At 46.7% G+C, this 21,009-nt stretch overlaps 1 protein-coding gene across 7 annotated transcripts in view; it reads left to right on the top strand.

Annotated features, from left to right (window-relative positions):
* ARHGAP44 (Rho GTPase activating protein 44) overlaps positions 1-21,009 on the top strand; it is a 203,878-nt gene that overhangs the window by 166,925 nt on the left and 15,944 nt on the right. For 3 of the 7 annotated variants that reach the window (XM_030800195.1, XM_030800197.1, XM_030800199.1), the window contains exons 14-18: positions 21-134; positions 809-900; positions 2,862-3,042; positions 17,771-17,788; positions 18,560-18,781. In XM_030800195.1, coding sequence (XP_030656055.1) covers positions 21-134; positions 809-900; positions 2,862-3,042; positions 17,771-17,788; positions 18,560-18,781 — 627 coding nt within the window. The remainder of the gene's footprint in view (positions 1-20; positions 135-808; positions 901-2,861; positions 3,043-17,770; positions 17,789-18,559; positions 18,782-21,009) is intronic. The other 4 variants (XM_030800201.1, XM_030800196.1, XM_030800198.1 and 1 more) reach the window with 2 other exon arrangements.

Genomic DNA, 21,009 nt, shown 5'->3' with positions numbered 1-21,009 from the left:
CCCTTCTAATTTTCTTTTAGATACTTGATCAAATTTTTATCCAAGCTGTCAGAATATCAAGATGTAAACAAGATGACTCCCAGTAACATGGCAATTGTTTTAGGACCCAACCTCCTATGGCCACAAGCAGAAGGGTAAGTACAGGGTGGAGAAGCAATGTGGGTGATCAGGTGGGACTGCAGGGCCTCAGCAGGGTGGGCAGGACAGCTGGGGCCTAGCTGAGTACCAGCCTTATGTATTTTCCAAACCCTATTTCTGTGTTGGCCTGCTCCTCTTTTAGGCTGAGGAGGAGGCACAGAATTCTGCAGATCTTTCTGTTTGTTGATGGTCCCAGAGCTACAGGTCTGAAGTCAGGGTTTTCTCTGAGCTAATTAAGTCAGTATTGGGATGAGGGGAAAGGAGGGTGTAGGACATGGTGGCACAGGTCAGGCAAGCTCTTTGACTCTGTCATAAGAGGACACATCCCAGCCTCAGGATTCAGAGGCATAGAGGGCTGTCTCCAGAGACAGCAGAGTTGGAAAGAGGATGAGAATCACAGGGATGGGAGGGAGGAGAATCACACCTCACATTGAAAGTGGCTTTGTAGGGATTGTTCATGTGCCCTGGGGTTATCCCCATTCTGCAGATGGAAAAAGAGAAGTTCAGAAAGGTGAAGTGTCCCTCCCAAGGGAAAGTCTGCTCTCAAACCTCCGCCTGCAGGGTTCCAGTCCAGGGCCCCTTCCTGGGCTCTGCAGCCAGAGGACCATGGGCCTCAAACCCTGCCTCAGCTACTAACTCCACCCTGTTCTCCTCTGCTCTCTGCTTACAGGAACATTACAGAGATGATGACCACAGTGTCGCTGCAGATTGTTGGGATCATTGAACCTATCATCCAGCATGCAGACTGGTTCTTCCCTGGGGGTACGTGACAGCACCTAGGTGTTGGGGCAAAAGGCAGGGAACAGGAGTGTCACTGCGAGTTCTGAGCCTTTGAAGCCAAGTACCACGGCCCACAGGCTTTTTTTTTTTATTCCCCTATAAACACACACACACACACACAAACACACACACACACACACACCAGACACACACAAAGGCACACACGTATCAGGGTGGAGTCATGGCAGCTTCCTTCTGTAATCTCTATATTTTTTGAGACGGAGTTTTGCTCTTGTTGCCCAGGCTGGAGTGCAATGGTGCGATCCGGCTCATTGCAACCTCCGCCTCCCAGGTTCAAGCAATTCTCCTGCCTCACTCCCACCCCCTGAGTAGCTGGGATTATAGGCATGCGCCACCATGCCCGACTAATTTTGTATTTTTAGTAGAGACAGGGTTTCTCCATGTCGCTCAGGCTGGTCTTGAACTTCTGACCTCAGGTGATCTGCCTGCCTCATCCTCCCAAAGTGCTGGGATTACAGGCTTGAGTCACTGCGCCCGGCCTGTAATCTCTATTTCAAGGGACACTCTGGCCTGAAGGTGTCCATTGTCTGTACTAACCATGTCCGTGGATTTTACTGGTCTAATATCCATACCATGGTTTCTTCAAATCTGCAAATCTTAGAATGCTTGTGCAGGAAGGAAAGATCCTCTGCCCCACGTAGATGCAGAGAGGGAGACAGGTTCCTGAGGTGGATGGGGACTTTTATTCAGGACTTACAGATCACCTGGATTTTGCCACCCTAGGTTGTGTCCTTTGAGTTGTCCCTCAGCTTGTGAAGGTGGGGCTCAATCTCAAAGGCAATGAGATTCTTTTTTTTTAATGCCTGCTTCAAAATTAGGCTCTGAAGGCAGCTTCCTAAGAGGGAGTTTCAGAGATGTTCTGAGCCACAGAAGCCTCACTCCATAAGTAGATGACTGTCAATGGTGAGAGCTTTGAAGAGATAGCAGTTGTTACACTAAATTCAGCGTCTGCTTAAAAACATAATAATTGGTACTGTACCTTATGTTTGGTAGACATTAAGGGAATGCTTTTTGCTGTGCTGCAACAGCTGTTAAGGCATGTGAGGGTAGGTTAGTAATTCTGTGCACTGCCCATTAGAGGTAATCAATTAATGCTGTTCTAACATTGAAGAAGTTTGATTGTCTTTCTTTTGCTTCATGTGTTTTAAGTTCTGAACTGCTGACTCCCTAAGAGTTGCGTTGATAACAGAGTTGGGTGGGTGTGGGAAATCAAGATAAAGAAATAAAGGAGGTAGGAGTCAAGGCAGTAATCCTATAGATTCTGCGGCTGAGCTAATTCATTACCACTGCAGACAGACAGAACTGTGCAGAGCTAATTTATTCTCAGTGACTAGGAAAGGATGGAATGAGTACTTCTGTGTATCTCTTTGACAGCCAAAAACCAACTTTAATGAAATCTCTATTTCTAATATCTTGAATTTATTCTCTATGGTTTTCCAGAAAGGCAGTGTCATCATCTATAAATATTAATATTGCCTCTTATTTTATTTTCTTGACTAATTCCATTGGCTAGCATTTCTCAAATGGTGTTAAGTAATGGTGGTGATAGTGAGTATTGCCATTTCTCCTGATTTGATTAGGACAGCCGTCGGCTTTCAGTCTTAAGCATGAGGTTTTAGAAAGATGATTTCATATATTTCAGAAAGTATCCATCTGTTTCTGTTTTTACAAAGTTTTTTTTTTTTTTTCACAAATTGACATTGCTTTATTAAATGCCTATATAGGTGATCACATGTGTTCCCTTTTTTGGCCTGTTAATGTGATACATTATATTAATAAAGTGAATTAATATGTGGAACCGTGGGATGAAATTTTCTAGGGATGACATACGAGGGAGTGGGTGTCTGGACTCATTCCTCTCCTGCCCAGAAAGGGTGTGGCAGACCAACAGTTCACATGTGCCAATTCTTTCTTCCCTGCAGAGATAGAGTTCAACATTACTGGCAATTATGGGAGTCCAGTACACGTGAACCATAATGCCAACTACAGCTCAATGCCCTCCCCAGACATTGACCCTGCTGACCGGCGCCAGCCCGAGCAGGCCCGCCGGCCCCTCAGCGTCGCCACGGATAATATGATGCTGGAGTTTTACAAAAAGGATGGGTATGAACTGGTGTCTCTTTCTCAGCAATGGGGATTAGGGGAGGTGGTGGAGGTGGATGGGTGACACATAAGAAAAATACAATTACGGGAAGGCTGCACTGACTCTCAGCAGTTTAGGTGACTCGTAGCAATTAAACTGTATCTGCTGTGTCTGGGATGAGTTTCTTTGGCTTGCCGCCCTTTAAACCAGAAGTCAGTGTAGCCTTCTTAGCTGACAGAGTTGTGATCAGTATTAATTAGTTCTCATCAAAAGAAAGAAAAAGTAGTCACTGAGGGGAATTAAAAAAAATACATATGCACTTTATTTGGAATCAAAATGTATACATGTAGATCAATTCCAGAATTTGTAGTGGCTTTACTTTGATTATAAATCGGCTCATTGCATTCTTCAGAAGCATCCTGGCACAAACAATACCTTTAATGTACAGTTTAACATTCCCAGTTTCAGCCTAAAACCTGAAACAGCCTGAGTGTAAAATCCTTCTAGGTTTTTAAGATGTTTTCGTATCTTTTATTATTAACATCCATAACTACTTCAATGCAGTTATTAAGAGGCTTGTAAGTACATTCAATTTAGTTTGCATAGCAACAACCCTGTCCACAATCGTGTTAAATTAGTTTATATAATATTGAACTACATAATGATTCCCATAGCAAGTAAGATGGGCCTAAACAGGTTTCATAACAAGCACAGCTGACTCACAGTGAGCACCAGCTCAGCCATGGCAACCAGAGGACATGGACTATTGAGTGTGTTCAGCAAGCTGCAGGCATCCATGAATACCTCTTACAGGTGGGGATCATGTTGGTTGGTCAGGCACATCAGTTCAGTAAACTTTGGTTAGAAATTAAAAATTACTACTGTAAAATAAAATGTAGCAAGTGCTCCTTTAGGATAGATGAGAGCATAAAGCATTGAATGGGAGTATCGGAAATGCAGACAATAGGAAGTAACCTAGCTAGAACCTTCCCCTTTCCTGACGGACCACTGGGCAGCCAGAAGGATATGCTTGAAAGGCCCATGGCCTAAAGCGGCACAGGAGGGAAGGTTGAAAATCCAAGAACTGTTAGAGATGTATGAATCTTACTTTTCACCCCGCTTCTTTCTGAATGGGAGTTGGTATTGGAGAACTAAAGTTGGCGGAGGAGCCCTAGGCTTGTTTCCTGGGATGATGGTAAGGCCTTCACAATGGCCAATATCTCTTCTTTGTTACTTCACCTATCAGAGACAATTTGTATGTGGCAGATGGGAGTTGTTTGTGTGCGCTATGCTGGTGTTTATTGTTCTCCACTTAGTGGAGAAAGAAAAAAAAAAGGAACTTCTTAGAAATTCAAATGAGTATGAAAAAATGTCTTTCTTTTTTTTGTTTTGTTTTGTTTTAAGACAGAGTCTTGGCTGGGCGCGGTGGCTCACGCCTGTAATCCCAGCACTGGGAGGCTGAGGTGGGTGGATCACAAGGTCAGGTGTTCAAGACCAGCCTGACCAACATGGTGAAACCCCGTCTCTACTAAAAATACAAAAATTAGCTGGGCGTGGTGGCACGCACTTGTAATCCCAGCTACTCAGGGAGCTGAGGCAGGAGAATCACTTGAACCTGGGAGGTGGAGGTTGCAGTGAGCCGAGATCGTGCCATTGCACTCCAGCCTGGGTGACAGAGCAAGACTCCATCTCAAAAAAAAAAAAAAAAAGTAAAAGAGAGTCTCGCTCTGTTGCCCAGGCTGGAGTGTAGTGGTGCAATCTTGGCTCACTGCAACCTCCACATCCTGGTTTCAAGTAATAATTCTCATGCCTTAGCCTCCCAAGTAGCTGGGATTACAGGCGGGAGCCACCATGCCTGGCTAATTTTTACACTTGATCTTAGCCAAAAGGCCGAGAAGCGATACCTGGCTAATTTTTGTATTTTTAGTAGAGATGGGGTTTTGCCATGTTGGCCAGGCTGGTCTCGAACTCCTGACCTCAAGTGTTCCTCCCGCCTTGGTCTCCCAAAGTACTGGGATTACAGGTGTGAGCCACTGTGCCTGGCCTCAGAAAAAATTTCTTTAATCTATAAAAAGGAACATACTTAGAATCTGAGAGTCGGAGACAGAGAAAACTAGACAGAGCATTGGAACTTGTTTTTAAATCTTATTAACTCATTTCCTTTGCGAAATCTCTGTAAGCTGAAGGGATGCTCTTGAGGGTAAATTCTGGTCCTGGTTGGGTGATACAGCACTCCTGATATTCCATCCCAGGTGTTTCTACCTCCAAAGTGTGCCCCTCCATCCCTCCTCCATCCTCTCTGCCAGATCTGGTTTGATTCCAGTGCCTCCTGGGCACACTCCAAATGGCCTCTGAGAGAGAGTTACCACTGCAGATGCATTGGAGTACTCAGAGTTTGCTGGCCCACTATCTGCAGGCAGATGCAGAAGCTTCAGCAATATCTTAAGCAGATACCTTATCTCTGATAAAGCCCTCCTGCTTAAGAATTTTCTAAATGATATGTCCACTCTGTATACTATTCTTATTTAAAGTTGAAACTGCCACCATCTACTTTAAGAGTATAGGAAATTTATTACATAATTTATTGTTGTACGTAAAATAAATGTTTCAAAATGTGTATTAAATGTTAAATTCAGGCCAGGCCTGGTGGCTTAGACCTGTAATCCCAGCACTTTGGGAGGCCGAGGCGGGTGGATCACCTGAGCTCGGGAGTTCGAGACCAGCCTGACCAAAATGCAGAAATCCTGTCTCTACTAAAAATACAAAATTAGCCCGGTATGATGGCGCATGCCTGTAATCCCAGCTACTTGGAAGGCTGAGGCAGGAAAATCGCTTGAACCCGGGAGATGGAGGTTGCGGTGAGCCAAGATCGCGCCATTGCGTGACAGCCTGGGCAACAAGAGCAAAACTCTGTCTCCAAAAAAAAAAAGTTAAAGTCAACGAAGGTCTTACTGGTTTAGGGTGGCTCTCCCTGAGTTGTCTGAGGTAGAGCATCTGTGCGTACGTTTTAAGGAATTGTGGTGAATTGTAGAAGATCAGTTCTTATCTGACCTTAAAGAGTGGGTGTTTTTGGGGAGAGGAAAGAAATTTGCATCTCTTGAGTCCCTATGTTATCTTAGTAACATTAGGGCAGTTCTCTATACTGGCCCCATTTCTGATCATTTGAAATCTATGACATGCATTTTAAAGTCTTCACGCTGCTCATTGAAACCCTGACAAATTAAAGCTCATGTTATTGGAGGTTTTTGGCCAAGTTAAAAAAAAAATATCTATATGAATTATATATCAATAAAGCAGATACTTATTTAAAAAGAAGAAAGTTGGGGGGCAGAAAAACTGGGTAAAATTGCAAAGAAATGGTAAGTTACCGATCTATGTCAGTGACACTTTCCTAGGCTGATGGCTGTTATGTCCTAGATGTCATACAAAGCTTCTTACTTCCCTCACAACTCTGGGCTTTAGTCCTGATGCCTTTCTGATTTGAAATGATGCAGGAAGCTGGGTTTCTTTAGCAGGGCTCGGAGTCCAGTTCAGGAGCTTACATATACATTTTTCATCATTGTGGTAGGTAAAATAATGCCCATCCACCAAAGAAAAATAGATCTAAAGCCCTGGAAACGATCCATATTTCCTTATTTTGGAAAAAGGTCTTTGAATATGTGATTAAAATAAGGATCTTGAAATAAGGAGATTGATTATTTTGGATTATCAAGGTAGGCTCTACATGACATCATGTGCATCCTTATTAGGAGGGAGGCAGAGAGAGATTTGACTACACGCACAGAGGAAATGTGAAGATGGAACAGAGAAATTTGAAGAGATGGCCACAAGCCAGAGATTGCCAACAGCCACCAGAAGCTAGAAGAGAGAGCAAAGCCTTGCTCCCTCCTTGATTTTCACCTGGTAATACCAATTCTAATTTATTTAGAAAATCAATTTCTGGGCCAGGCATGATGGCTCATGCCTGTAAACCCAGCACTTTGGGTGGCCGAGGTGGGTGGATCACCTGAGGCTGAGAGTTCAAGACCAGCCTGACCAACATGGAGAAACCCTGTCTCTACTAAAAATACAAAATTAGCCAGGCATCGTGGTGCATGCCTGTAATCCCAGCTACTTGGGAGGCTGAGGCAGGAGAATTGCTTGAACCCAGGGAGGCGGAGGTTGCAGTGAGCCGAGATAGTGCCATTGCACTCCAGCCTGGGCAGCAGGAGTGAAACGCCCTCTCAAAAAAAAAAAAAAAAAAAGAAAGAAATTTCTGTTGTTTACCAACCTTGTGGTTGGTACTCGTGACAGCAGCCACAGGAAGCCAATGCAATCATCCACTGCAGCTCCACACCAAGAGCTTTGGTAAAGATGGCAGCAGATAACTTTGATTGTCTTCCCAGGGAGTGTTGGAATCTGATTGCCCTCCCTTCGAGTCTGAGTTGCTCTAGTGAGTTACTTGACCTAGTAGGATGTGGCAGAGGTGATGTTCTGGGACTTCTGAGGCCAGGTCAGAAGAAGCCTTATAGATTCTTCCTGGGTCTCTGGGGACAGTCACTCTTGGAGCCCAGTACCATCCTACATGGAAATCCAAGCAGCTCCTTGGAGAGAAATGGAAGTCCTCAGCCCTCAAGCCCAGCTGAGCACTGTCCTGACAGCCAGCACAACTCCAAGCTCTGAGAAGGAGTCATTCTGGAGTCTTCAGCCCAAGTCAGACCACCTCTGCCGATGCTGTGTGTGCAGACAGGCCAGCCTTGCACCAATGCGGTGTGTGCAGACAGGCCGGCCTTGCACCAGTGCTGTGTGTGCAGACAGGCCGGCCTTGCGCCAGTGCTGTGTGTGCAGACAGGCCGGCCTTGCGCCAGTGCTGTGTGTGCAGACAGGCCGGCCTTGCGCCAGTGCTGTGTGTGCAGACAGGCCGGCCTTGCCAAGCCCTGCCAGAACTCTAGATTGGTGACCCACATAACCATGCTAAGTTTTAGGGTAGTTTGTTACATAATAAAGAGCCAGAACAAGCTTAAAAAAAAAAAAAGAAAAGAAAATCCTTCAACCCCATCACCTGTCCCAAATCTCCTCGTCTGATTTAAATGGCCTGGCCTGCGATAAGTTTGTGATTCTAATGTGCTGGGGTTGGGAACCACTGAATAATTTTGCCACTCTGAATAAAGAATTTGGCAATGCTACATTTTTTTTTAAATTTATCAAAACTTAAGCCATTGAGTATTGGTGTGATATATAGGGTGTCCTAACTCCGCCAACACTCTGAGCAACAAAGTATTAAATAAATCACACTATTGTTTTCTGTAATTTTTAAGCTCCTTCTTAGAAAGTTTCTGGTACAGATTATGTTTTTAGTGTCTTTTTTGTTTGAGTTGTTTTATTGTTTTGTAGAATAGTGAAATTTGTGTCTTAGGTCATTAGTCCTAAATAATAAATGAAAATAACTCTACGGTCCCTTCTATTTCTCTGACAGTGCCAGACTTCCTGGTCAAATCAATTTTTTTTTCTACTGCCTTCAGAAGAGTTTGCCAAAGTGTCTACACTCTTGCTGGTTGGTCAGGGAGCACCCACTAGCATTGGGCTTTGGACTCCAAGCATTTGTCAGATGCATCCACTGGCTGCATCCCCAACTGAGCCTGGACAAGCTGGGCCAGGACTGTTGAGGGACCTGTGGAGAAGCCCAGAGGCAAGAATAGAAGTGACAGGCCAGGCACAGTGGCTCACGCCTGTAATCCCTGCACTTTGGGAGGCCAAGGTGGGTGGATCACTTGAGGTCAGGAGTTCTAGACCAGTCTGGCCAACGTGGTGAAACCTTATCTCTACTAAAAATACCAAAGAAATTAGCTGGGTGTGGTGGCAGACGCCTGTAATCCCAGTTACTCGGGAGGCTAGGGCAAGAGAATTGCTTGAACCCAGGAGGCAGAGGAGGTTGCAGTGAGCCAAGATCACGCCCCTGCAGTCCAGCCTGGGCGACAGAGTGAGACTCCGTCTCACAAAAACAGAATAGAAGCAACATGGGTAATGTGACCTCCTTCCTAGCATCATGTCCCTCCCTTCCCGATAGCTGTCAGATAGCTGCCATCTTCCCCTTCTCTCCTTTCTGTCTCCACGCCCTGCAAGATGCCCATCTGAGACTTCAGTAGACCACTGCCCACACCCTACCTCTGTGTTTCCTCAGTACCTTCCTCCCTACTGCCTCTTTTCTTCCTTCTGGCTCTGGCCCCTGCTCCCTGCACTTGCCCTGCTGGCTTGTCCACCTGTTCTGTTGCCCCTACTTAGTTCTAGTCTCTCGTAGCCTGAAACCCACGAATGGCAAGGCCCTGACAGCATCTGTGAAGCTGCCCCACAGACCCCATCAAAATCTCCTTAGATCCTGATGGGCCGGCGATTTGCCATGGAGATCCAGCTACCTCAGGCCTTGATTCTCAGAAGACCAACATACAGCTCCTCTTTGCAGGCCTGAAACCCGACGCACCTACTGCCATTACACTTGGCTCCACCGTGGTCTGATCTTCAGGGGTTCTCTACCAGAGCCAGTTGACAGCAACCCAAATGGTCTATGGGATATTTACATCAGGGCCAGCAGCCTCCCTTGAGCTCTGTTTAGTGGGTGACCCATTCTCAGCCTTTGCTTGAGAGCTGCACTGCAAAGGGCTTGTCCCACCCATGTGGACTTTAATCTAGAAGTTCAGTAATTTGGAGAAGGCACACTTGATTGAGAGAGTTCTAGAATAATTCGAACTGTACCCTATGGTATACCAGTTTCCACTGGTAGTTGGTTATATTGTGAGTGGGAAGGAGGGTGGACTCTGATGTCTAATAAGTTCCTGAAGCACATGATCAACACATTGAAACCAGTTTCTTTAGTGTATGACTTCTTAGAGTCTTTTTTTTTTTTTTTTTTTTTTGAGACGGAGTCTCGCTCTGTCGCCCAGGCTGGAGTGCAGTGGCGCAATCTTGGCTCATTGCAAGCTCCGCCTCCCGGGTTCACGCCATTCTCCTTCCTCAGCCTCTCCGAGTAGCTGGGACTACAGGCGCCCGCCACCACGCCCGGCTAATTTTTTGTATTTTTAATAGAGACGGGGTTTCACCATGGTCTTGATCTCCTGACCTCGTGATCCGCCCGCCTCGGCCTCCCAAAGTGCTGGGATTACAAGCGTGAGTCACCGCGCCCGGCCTGACTTCTTAGAGTCTTTAACATGCTGTTACAAGCCACAGACCTCCACAGGGGGCTGTAGCATACATCATTTCTCAAATTTAGTACATCACAAAACATAAACTGAACCAGTGCCCCAAGGGACTTGTTTTTGCAATTGCAGACGTGGATGTCCTCTGTAGATCCTGCAGTGGAGGGATGAACAGCATATTAAAATCCCTGAGGCCAGGTGCAGTGACTCACACCTGTAATCCCAGCACTGTGGGAGGCTGAGGCAGGAGGATTGCTTGAAGCCAGGAGTTCAAGACCAATCTGAGCAACATAGCAAGACATCATCTATACAAACAATTTTTAAAAATTAGTGAGGCATGGTGGCATGCACCTATAGTCCCAGCTTAGTCAGAAGGCTGAGACAGGTGAACCCCTTGAGCCTGGGAGGTGGAGGCTGCAGAGAGCTATGATAGTGTCACTGCACTCCAGCATGGATGACATAGTGACAGGCTGTCTCAAAAAAAAAAAAAAAAATCCCTGAAAGAGATTATGTCTTGGTTAAGTGATGCAGTAATTTTACTTCAGAGCGTGAATCTATGATAAGACAAACTTACCTAGAAAGTCATCTGCGTATGGATGGAAAATGTGATTCCTATTTTGGTTTAGGGTTGTCTGCATGGAGAGGGATGTTTTTGGTCCAGACCCCTTATCAGCCTCCTCCCCCGCACTTAGACCTTGTTGGATGCTGGGACCAAGTCTGAAATGTTGTCAGAGGACGTGGCCTTTATGTGTACTGGAGAGGTTAAGGTACTTTTTTGCTACTTACTGAAGAGAGGAGTTACTCCTAGAAAAGCTGGAAAATACTGAATTTAAGCCTCACTGGGTGCGTGTAGGCCAGGCTAAGTCTTAGGAGCTTTGGGTCCCCTTTTCACTCACCTCTGCTGTCCAGGACACCATCTGCTGACCCTGTGGTTCTCTGCCACAGTTCATCTTACAGTCCCTGAATGTGCACGCCTACAATGGGTGTTTGGGAAACTTCTGTGGATATTTGCGAAGCTACCAGGTTTCCCTGCCCCCTCTTTCTTGGCTGGCCTTTGCCAAATGTAACTGATCTCTAGAACAAAAACCAAAACCTTCCAAATCTCTATAGACTTAAACACTTCACAGCCATGTATTGGCTGACACCTCCTTTGGCTAGGATTCTTCCTGACCAGGAGTCAGAAACAGCACTGCAGATGTCTGATCTTCAGAGGTCTGTTCTGCTAACCCCAGACAACTCAGCTAGAATGGTCCACAGCAAAATTCTGCCTGGTGATAAGTGTATTCTACCTATAGATGCCTATTCTTCTTGGAGCTGGGATCTTCCAAATTTTATATTTTGGCTTCTTTTTCTCCTTTTTTATTTTTCCCTCTTCTTCCTTCTCCTCCCTCTCCACCCCCCCCCTTTTTTTTTTTTTTTTTTTTTTGCTGGGGAAGGTCTTTGTTTCTCTTTAATTTTTGTAAGGTCTCCATCTAGGGTGTGTCAATGACTGGACACTGGCCAGGGTTAGACTTGGGGGTGTGGACCAGAAGATCCTGATCCACAACTCTTTTTTTTTTTCGTGAGATAGAGTCTTGCTCTGTTGCCCAGGCTGGTCTCAAACTCCTGGGCTCAATGATCCTCCCACCTCAGCCTCCCAAATAGCACGGCCCATAACTTTTAGTGGACAGATACACAATAGAATATTGTACACTGTGGTTGCAATGTCTGGAACTGAATTTGTCCACGCTCCCCTCCTGCCGCAATTCCTCAGCAAAGACAGGCTTATTCTGAACCCTGCCATCATGGAGTGGCTGGGAAGGCATTTTTCTCACATGGTTTCCTTGTTTGCCCCATCACAATACCAGTGACCTTCTCACTTGGAGTAAAAGGAATGACCCATTTTCTAAGTTCAGGGGGTTTAGAAGTGAGCAGACAACATCTTCTACCGGTTTACCCCTAGCTGCTCTAGTTGGCCACTGAGCACCTCCTCACCAACACATCGCTTCATTGCTTCCCTCTTGAACCCTGAGCCGTCGTTCCACTGGTCCTGGGCCTAATCCTTTCCCTGCGTGGTCTACCAGGTTGCAGACTTTAAAAGAAGCGTGCCACTTCATCTCTAGCATCAAGGAGCCATTTATAGTTCTTCTCTTTCTACTTCTCCCTGCTTACACTGTGTGAAAATAATAACCCTGTAAATAGCCCTGCATGCAGAGTCTGAGCATTGGAAGCAGGCTCCCTCTGAGTTCAAATCCTGGCTACTTAACTCTGAATGCCTCAGTTGCTTCATATGCAAAATGGGGAAATCATGGTAAGCACTGACTTGAATCATTCTGAGCATTGAATGAAATATTGCTGACAAGGTGTTTAGAATAAAGCTCAGCACATGGTAAATGTTAGCTGTTCTTAGTACAGGAATCAGATTTTTGAGTGACATCCTCATGTTTTTAAGGTGGCAACGTGGCGGGGCCCACTTTCCCACTGACGAGGCGTCCTGATCAAGCCCTTTCCTTGCCACCTAGGTGCTTGAATGTTTTTATCTGTCTCCACCTTACCATGAGCAATTGAGCTAATTCTACAAGCATGAAATATACAAACACCAAGGGCTTAGTGACAAAGCAGAAAATATCCTAGCAGCCAAGGACAGCTGACGGTTGCAGGAGGCTCCCCAGGACATGGAACACCCTGTGTAAGCAGGAAATGCTGTGACCATTCCAGGCTGAGCCTCCTGTGCCCTAGTGTATTTTGTTTTCCAAAGAACCTTTCAGACAAGATGACCCTTCTGACTCCTGACTCCTTTACTGCCCCAATGACCTGGGTTGGGCAGTAAGACTTAGAAGGGTTTGCAGGCATCCCCTCTTTATTTGTTTGTTCCCTAAGCTTGGAATCATCTAAGTAGGCTGTTAGCATCCCCTATTCTGAAACCCAAGTTGGGTCATCCAACTCAGCAGAGCCCTGCGAGACTAAGAGACCTAGGGAAACGGGACCGATAATAACCTCCAGTCCCCATTTTTTTCCAGTTCCCATTTTTTGTTCCCTGTTCTATTTCTTTTTCTTTTTCTTTTTTGTTTTTTTTCTTTTGGATACAGAGTCTCACTGTTGCTCAGGCTGGAGTGCAGTGGCGCCATCTCAGCTCACTGCAAGCTCCGCCTCCCGGGTTCACGCCATTCTCCTGCCTCCGCCTCCTGAGTAGCTGGAATTACAGGTACCCGCCACCACGCCTGGCTAATTGTTTGTATTTTCAGTAGAGACGGGGTTTCACCATGTTAGCCAGGGTGGTCTTGATCTCCTGACCTCGTGATCCACCCACCTCGGCCTCCCAAAGTGTTGGGATTACAGGTGTGAGCCACTGCACCCGGCCTCCCTGCTCTATTTCTATCAGAGAACTCACCCCAAAATCTTTTGATGTTTAGGGTCCCTGTTAGGAAGGGAAGAAATCTGATGGGAAACCCGATAAACCCAGGTGACATGAGCCAGATGGGGTCTCCCTAGCATCTCTATCATGCTGTGCCTGATTCCTCAGTAGAGTAGCCTTTTCCCCCCTTTATCAACATATTTTAGACTTGTGTTCATTCTCTTTCTCTGAGGAGATTTTTAAAAACAAGTCATAATGCGCTTGGCACCTATAAGCACAAAGCATTATCATTGACACAACATCTTACTGATTTCTTAGTAAGAGCTAAGCACTTTATGCCTACAGTTTCACTGGCTCCTTACAACAAATCGAAGGAAGAGAAGCATGTTATTCCATTTTACAAAGGATGAACGGAGGATAATCAGATAGAACTCCTCCATATTATAGAGTTAGTCATTGGAAAATCTAGGATTCATACCCAGATTCTCTGCTTTCAAAGCCCTACTGTCCTGAGCTGGAGAGGGTGTGGAGTCACCACGTTATACCCCAAAAACACAAGCCAGATACTAGGCCTTTATATTCCCTCCATCAAGATGTCATCTGATTCTCTGAATCTCCAGCTTACCCACATCATAAAACACCACTGGCTTAGCTAGCTAGACCCTACTACAACCCACTGTATGACCACTCAGCTTCTGCCACCAGGTCATGGTGCAAGGGCATGCTAAATATATCTTATCACTCAATAATTGATAAACTATCTTCATGGAAATGCCAGAAACAGGAAGGGAGGTATTAGCTCCATTCTATGGATGAAGAGAGAGCTCTACTGAGTTAGTGAATGGTTAACTGGGACTAGAGGCCTGGGTCATTCCAGAACCTATTCCATGATACCGTCTCATGAACAATACCCATGTGTGCATTATGATAAATCCTATGCAAATATAAGATGCTGGCAGGCAGGGAAGATTGTTCTTCAGTGGGTCTACCTTGCCAAAGTGAGGACTTGTCACCTAACTCCCATCCTGTGCATCTCAATGATGAGCAGTGTCAACTCTGGATTCCCTGCCCCTTGTCTTCTTACTCTGAGAGACAGCAGTGGTCCAGCCTGGGTAACATGGCGAAACTCATCTCTAAAAAAATTATGAAAATTAGACAGCTGTGGTGGCATGTGCCTGTAGTCCAAGCTACTCAGGAGGCTGAGATGAGAAGATCACTTGAACCCAAGAAGTTGGGGCTGCAGTGAGCCATGATCATGCCACTGCACTCCAGCCTGGGTGACAGAGCAAGACCCTGTCTCACAAAAAAAGAGAGAAGAAAAGAAAAAGAAAAAAGAGAAGAGAAAAAGGAAAAGAAAAAAGAAGCAGTGGAGAGAATCACCTCAGGTTCCACTCCCCAGATTCTGTAGGCTCCCTACCTCCTGCTTATTGATTTCTAAGCCCTTTGCTTCAGAGAGATTCTTGCTGGCCTCTGGCTTCTTGCTTTCACCTTGATTCAACTATAAAGGGATCTAAAAGCCAAATTGTTCTCAGTTTTCAGCAGAAGCCTGGGAAATCTTTGCCATTTAGATTGTCCTTAGGTATCCCTGCAGGGATGTCTGCTGGAGTCAGATATGTTTTATTAATTCCACTTCTGTATTGCTCCTTTCTTAAGAAACAGCAGCGGTGCCTTGATTCCGGCTACTGTTTCTTTATGCAATAAAACAATGAACAGAAGCTTGTGAACTGCTGATATAACCTTCTAGTTGGATCCCCCATCTGTGAATAGATTCCCCTTCTTGGCAGCATACTGAGCAATTTTATTATTTCTGTCTTCAGGTTGAGTTTTATCTAGACATTTGAACATTTACATATACCATTTTGCTTTGGAAGGTAAATGCACTTTTAGGCTTCCAAGAGCATTGCTGCTGCCTCTGTGATTGATTTACTGTGTAAAGATTTATATTACTGTTTGAAAATGTCAGTGAACATTTGATGTGAATTCACAGTGGAACATGTGATGCTCCCTCTTATGAGAAAGTCATTTCGGCTGGGAAAGTCGTGATTGCGTATGGCACTGTAGCCTCTTTACAAGAGGAGAAGTAGCACGTTGAACCCATATTTCTCAGTTGCCGAAGTTTGCCAGTGTTATTTAGCAAGTCTCGCCCAGTACCTACCCCATGCCCAAGCTGACACCTTCCCTTGGTAAACCAGAATATCACCAAGGAGGCTGGTGTCTGAGATTCCTGATGCTGGAAGGTACTGCTGGGGAAATAGAAGGCATCCCCCACCAGCTTTGGCCCAGACCTTCTCGCCAGGTGAGAAAGCCTTTTTCAAGTAGAAGAGAAAGGGGCAAGGAAGAGAACATGGGGTAGGACTTAGATTTTTAGGACTCCTTGTGCTGGTCACCATGTGAAACATCTCACATGCCTGCAATCCTCACCAACCATTGCAACTAAGTGGTATCAGTTCCGTTCCCCAAGAGGAATGTTAAGCTCTTTGTTCTTTTCATCCTGATACATTCTGAAGCTGGCAGACCACAGTTTGATGATCCTCGGCAGCCCGCTTTAAATACCAGGGGATGTAACCAGACTTTGTCCCAGAGTTTCAAGTGGCCTCCAAAAGCATTTCTGGATATCCTATAGGAAGTGTTTGTTTATCGGTAGAAGGTTCTCAGACCCCAGATGACTTTGGAAACTATTGGGTCCAGGAAAGAGACATCCCTTCCCTTTCCCTCCATCCCTTGAAGCCACCCAGCGGAGATGAGAAATACCAGCAATGGTACTAGACATGAGAAGGCCTCTGGTAGTCCTAGGAAGGAAGAGGATCAGGAAGCCGTCCCATCCCAGTGTGTGCTCGGTTTCAGCATCACTCCCCATATTTCCTTAAAACACCTAAATCCCACCATCCCACCTTCTGCAACCAAATCTCCATACTTGAACTTTTTCTGTTATTAAATCTTGCTGTACCTCTACAAGGTAAATATGACCTTACTAGGTGAGCAGGATTTCATGGTGTAATAGTTTTGTGCTTCTGACTAGTGTAGGTGACCATTTGGCAGGGGGGAGGTGAGAGTGAGCACATTATATTCCCCATACACCTATCTCTGTGCAGATACATGATAGAGACAAATGCTGGTTGGGAGTATAAGTATATGTTTTCTCCGTGAATGAATGAATGTTTCTCCCTTAATGCTAGAAATGTGAGCCCTTACCTTAGAGTCAATGAAACCTTGGCTGAGATGACAGCAGTGGTACCTCCTAGATCAGAGGAAAGGGAACTAACCACCTTCTAGTCTATGTAACTTAGAAGTGAGTGGATAAGGCCAGGCGCGGTGGCTCACGCCTGTAATCCCAGCACTTTGGGAGGCCGAGGCGAGTGGATTACCTGAGGTCAGGAGTTTGAGACCAGCCTGGCCAAGATGGTGAAACCCCGTCTCTACTAAAAATACAAAAATTAGCTGGGCGTGGTGGCGGGTGCCTGTAATCCCAGCTACTCGGGAGGCTGAGGCAGGAGAATCGCTTGAACCCAGGAGGCAGAGGTTGCAGTGAGTGGAGATGGCGTCATTGCACTCCAGCCTGGGTGACAAGGGCGAAACTCTGTCTCAAATAAATAAATAAATAAATAATTTTTTTTTTTTTTTTTGAGATGGAGTCTTGCTCTGTTGCCCAGGCTGGAGTGCAGTGTCGCGATCTCAGCTCACTGCAAGCTCCGCCTCCCGGGTTCACGCCATTCTCCTGCCTCAGCCTCCCGAATAGCAGGGACTACAGGTGCCTGCCACCACTCCCGACTAATTTTTTGTATTTTTAGTAGAGATGGGGTTTCACCATGTTAGCCAGGGTGGTCTAGATCTCCTGACCTCGTGATCCACCAGCCTTGGCCTCCCAAAGTGCTGGGATTACAGGTGTGAGCCACTGTGCCCGGCCATAAATAAGTAAAATGTTTTTTAAAAAAAAAAAGTGAGCAGATGACTACTTTTACCAATTTCTTTCTCCCTTCTGCCTCTTTCTTCCCCATGCCGTACCAATATCAGCTCTTCAGCTGCTCTCTCTACCTGTGTGCATGGTAGGGTATGACTTGCACTTACACAAATAGGAGAGTCACTTTAGAGAGACCAACTAAATTGTAGTAATTTCATAGCACAATAAAAATCCCACCCCAAGACGCTGGACCATGGAGAGAGACCCCTTACAGAAAGACAACCTTTATGTCCAAAGGAAGGCCTAGATTTTTTGAAACTAATATCTGTATGTTTCTGTCCCTGCAGCCTTAGGAAAATCCAAAGGTATGGTATCCTCTGGTAGCTATGAGGCCATGCTCAGTCTGTTCAACTGAGCCACCTATGCATCGTAGTGAGTTCCACCAGAGGGTGAATGCGCCGCGTCTGGTTGCTTGGCCGACTTATTTGAAGCTGTGTGCCCATCATTAAAATAGAATCAGAGCCTAGAGGGACCATAGGCACAAGCAGCCCCTTCCCTGCTGTGTAGACAAGCGGGAGTGGCCTGCAGAGGTGTGACTTGGCCAGGGTCCCAGCAGTGGTGGAGCTGGGGCTAGACTCTCAAGTTACAAAAAGAAGGATGCATATTTAGATGTCTCCTGCTGTCAGTTCCACGCTCCCCACTTCGCTGCCCCTCCCACCTCGTCTTGCACTTGGGAGGAGTGAGTGTCCCTGCCCCCCCCCAGTTAGGCCACACACCGCTGTGAGGAAGGCTGGCAGTTTACACCCAGGGAGCTTGCCGGGCCATCATCCTGAGCTGGCTTTGGCAGAGGGTTGAAGCACAGCTTGTGGCCGCCAGCGCTGCCGACTGTGCCCTGCTCCTTGCCTCAGTGAGGGGCCGCTCTTGCCAGGACTGGGCTGCCCAGGGCTGTGTCTTGGCCGCCGGGAGCAGCCAGGGTGCTGGGAGCACAGCCCCCAATGCATCGCTTCCCGGGCCCCCGGGGTGCTAAAGCTGCGCTGCTCTTCTCCCAACGCGGACCTGCTTGAATGTGGGGGAGGGAGCCTGTCACCTGTCATCTGTCACGCGTGGGTAAGCGGTGTCTTTGTGTCCCTCGCCAGCATGGGCGTGAGGGTCATGGACACAAACTGGGTGGCTCGAAGAGGCTCCTCGGCCGGTCGGAAAGTGTCCTGCGCCCCGCCCTCCATGCAGCCTCCCGCCCCGCCCGCCGAGCTGGCTGCGCCCCTGCCTTCGCCGCTGCCGGAGCAGCCCCTGGACAGCCCCGCGGCCCCCGCGCTCTCTCCATCCGGCCTGGGCCTCCAGCCGGGGCCCGAGCGCACCAGGTAAGCGCTTGCCACTGCCGTCCGGGCGGGCTGGTGTGCGGTGCAGGGGGTGTCTGGGTTGGCCGCACTGGAGGCCTCTTGGATTTCATCGTTTCCCACGCCCCTGCCCCCATTTCTAAGCATTCATATTTGGCTTCTGCATCGCGCTGGCACCAAGTCAGTCATCCGCAGCTGCCTGGATTATCACACGAAGTCCAGTCTTCCCCAGCATAACATCGCAAGCAAGCAGAAGGTGGCAGCTTGCGAAGGCGGGGTGAAGAGTCTTAGGTTCCCCAACTCTCTGTTTTCCCCTTCCTCTGTCTTTGTCGTTACAGTGGCCCCCCATATCCGTGGGGGATACATGCCAAGAACCCCAGCGCATGTCTGAAACAGCTGATGGTCCCGAACCCTATACATGCTGTTATTTTTTCTTATATACACATACCTATGATAAAGTTTAATTCATAAATTAGGCACAGTAGGACATGAGCAATAACTAGTGATAAAATAGAATTATAAGCATATGCTGTAATAAAATTATGTGAATGTGGTGTCTCTCAATTTTTTTTTTTTTTTTTTTTTGAGATAGTGTCTCGGTTGGTCACCCAGGCTGGAGTGCAGTGGCGTGATCTCGACTCACTGCAACCTCCGCCTCCCAGGTTCAAGCAGTTCTCCTGCCTCAGCCTCCCGAGTAGCTGGGATTACAGGCATGTGCCACCACGCTTGGCTAATTTTTTGTATTTTTAGTAGAGATGGGATTTCTCCATGTTGGTCAGGCTGGTCTCGAACTCCCGACCTCAGGTGATCCACCTGCCTCAGCCTCCCAAAGTGCTGGGATTACAGGCATAAGCCACCATGCCCAGCCTGAAAATATTTTATTGAACTGTATGCACCTATTTTTGGACCACAGTTGACCACAGGTAACTAAAACTGCAGAAAGTAAAACCACAGATAAGGGGGACTGCTGTATCCTATTTCGAAGTTTACAATTTCTGTGTTTCTCATTCTCTTCTTTATAGTCATAGCAGCCAATTTTTTTTTTTTCTTTTCGTGCTGCTAAAATGGGTGCAAGTCGGGGAAGGAATGGAGGTGGTGGTCACACTGGGCCTGATGACCTTTGCAGCTTGCCACATGGTTGAATTTCCATTATTTTAGGGGAAGGAAAAAGACAGGAATTCATTTTATGGCTAGCTTGAAGAACATTAACTGAGAACTTTCTCTTTTTAAAGATAAAAAGACATGATTGCTGCCCTTAAAAAGTTCACGTTCCAGTGAGCAAACAGGCCCTGACAAATAATGACAGCACTTTTTTTTTGTTTTTTTTTTGTTTTTTTTATTTTGAGACGGAGTCTCAGAGTGCAGTGGTGCGATCTCAGCTCACTGCAAGCTCCGCCTCCTGGGTTCACACCATTCTCCTGCCTCAGCCTCTTGAGTAGCTGGGAGTAGAGGCGCCCGCCTTCACACCCGGCTAATTTTTTGTATTTTTAGTAGAGACGGAGTTTCACCATGTTAGCCAGGATGGTCTCGATCTCCTGACCTCATGATCCGCCCACCTCGGCCTCCCAAAGTGCTAGGTTTACAGGCGTGAGCCACCGCGCCCGGCCATATGACAGCACTTGGTTATGCATACCCAGGGTGGCAGGGGAGGAGACAGTACCTGGCCCTTCCTTGAAAGGGGCATGATCGGGGGAGGCAGATTCTGGAAGTGAGAATTGCACCATGAAATAGCTTTGCTGTTTGTTTCTAACTTTTCTCAAACAGCAATTTAGAACACCAGAAAAGCAACATGAAATCACATACCATTGTGTCTCCTGTTAGAGGACGTGGCATTCCTCCATGACCACTGCCAGAAAAGTTTTGGAGACTTTGGGAAGCTGAATCTTCTAACCCAAATCTTTCTCCAAACACACATGCATACACATGGACACACATCCTCACACACCATCACCACCAGCACATGAACACACATCCACACCCACACCAACCCCCTACACGAGAGGCTTCCAGGCTTTTTTGTTTTGTTTTGTTTAATGAGTAAAGAGTATTTTCACAGCCAGGCGTGATGGTTCACACTTGTAATCCCAGCACTTTGGGAGGCTGAGGCGGGCGGATCACCTGAGGTCAGGGGCTCGAGACCAGCCTGGCCGACATGGTGAAACCCCATCTCTACTAAAAATACAAAAATCAGCTGGGTGCAGTGGTATATGTCTATAGTCCCAGCTACTCAGGAGGCTGAGGCAGGAGAATTG

Source organism: Nomascus leucogenys, chromosome 19 (genome assembly GCF_006542625.1).
Source record: "Nomascus leucogenys isolate Asia chromosome 19, Asia_NLE_v1, whole genome shotgun sequence".
Classification (NCBI taxonomy): domain Eukaryota; kingdom Metazoa; phylum Chordata; class Mammalia; order Primates; family Hylobatidae; genus Nomascus; species Nomascus leucogenys.
The sequence above is the reverse complement of the archived record's forward strand: the minus strand, read 5'-3'. Positions and strand labels throughout refer to the sequence as shown.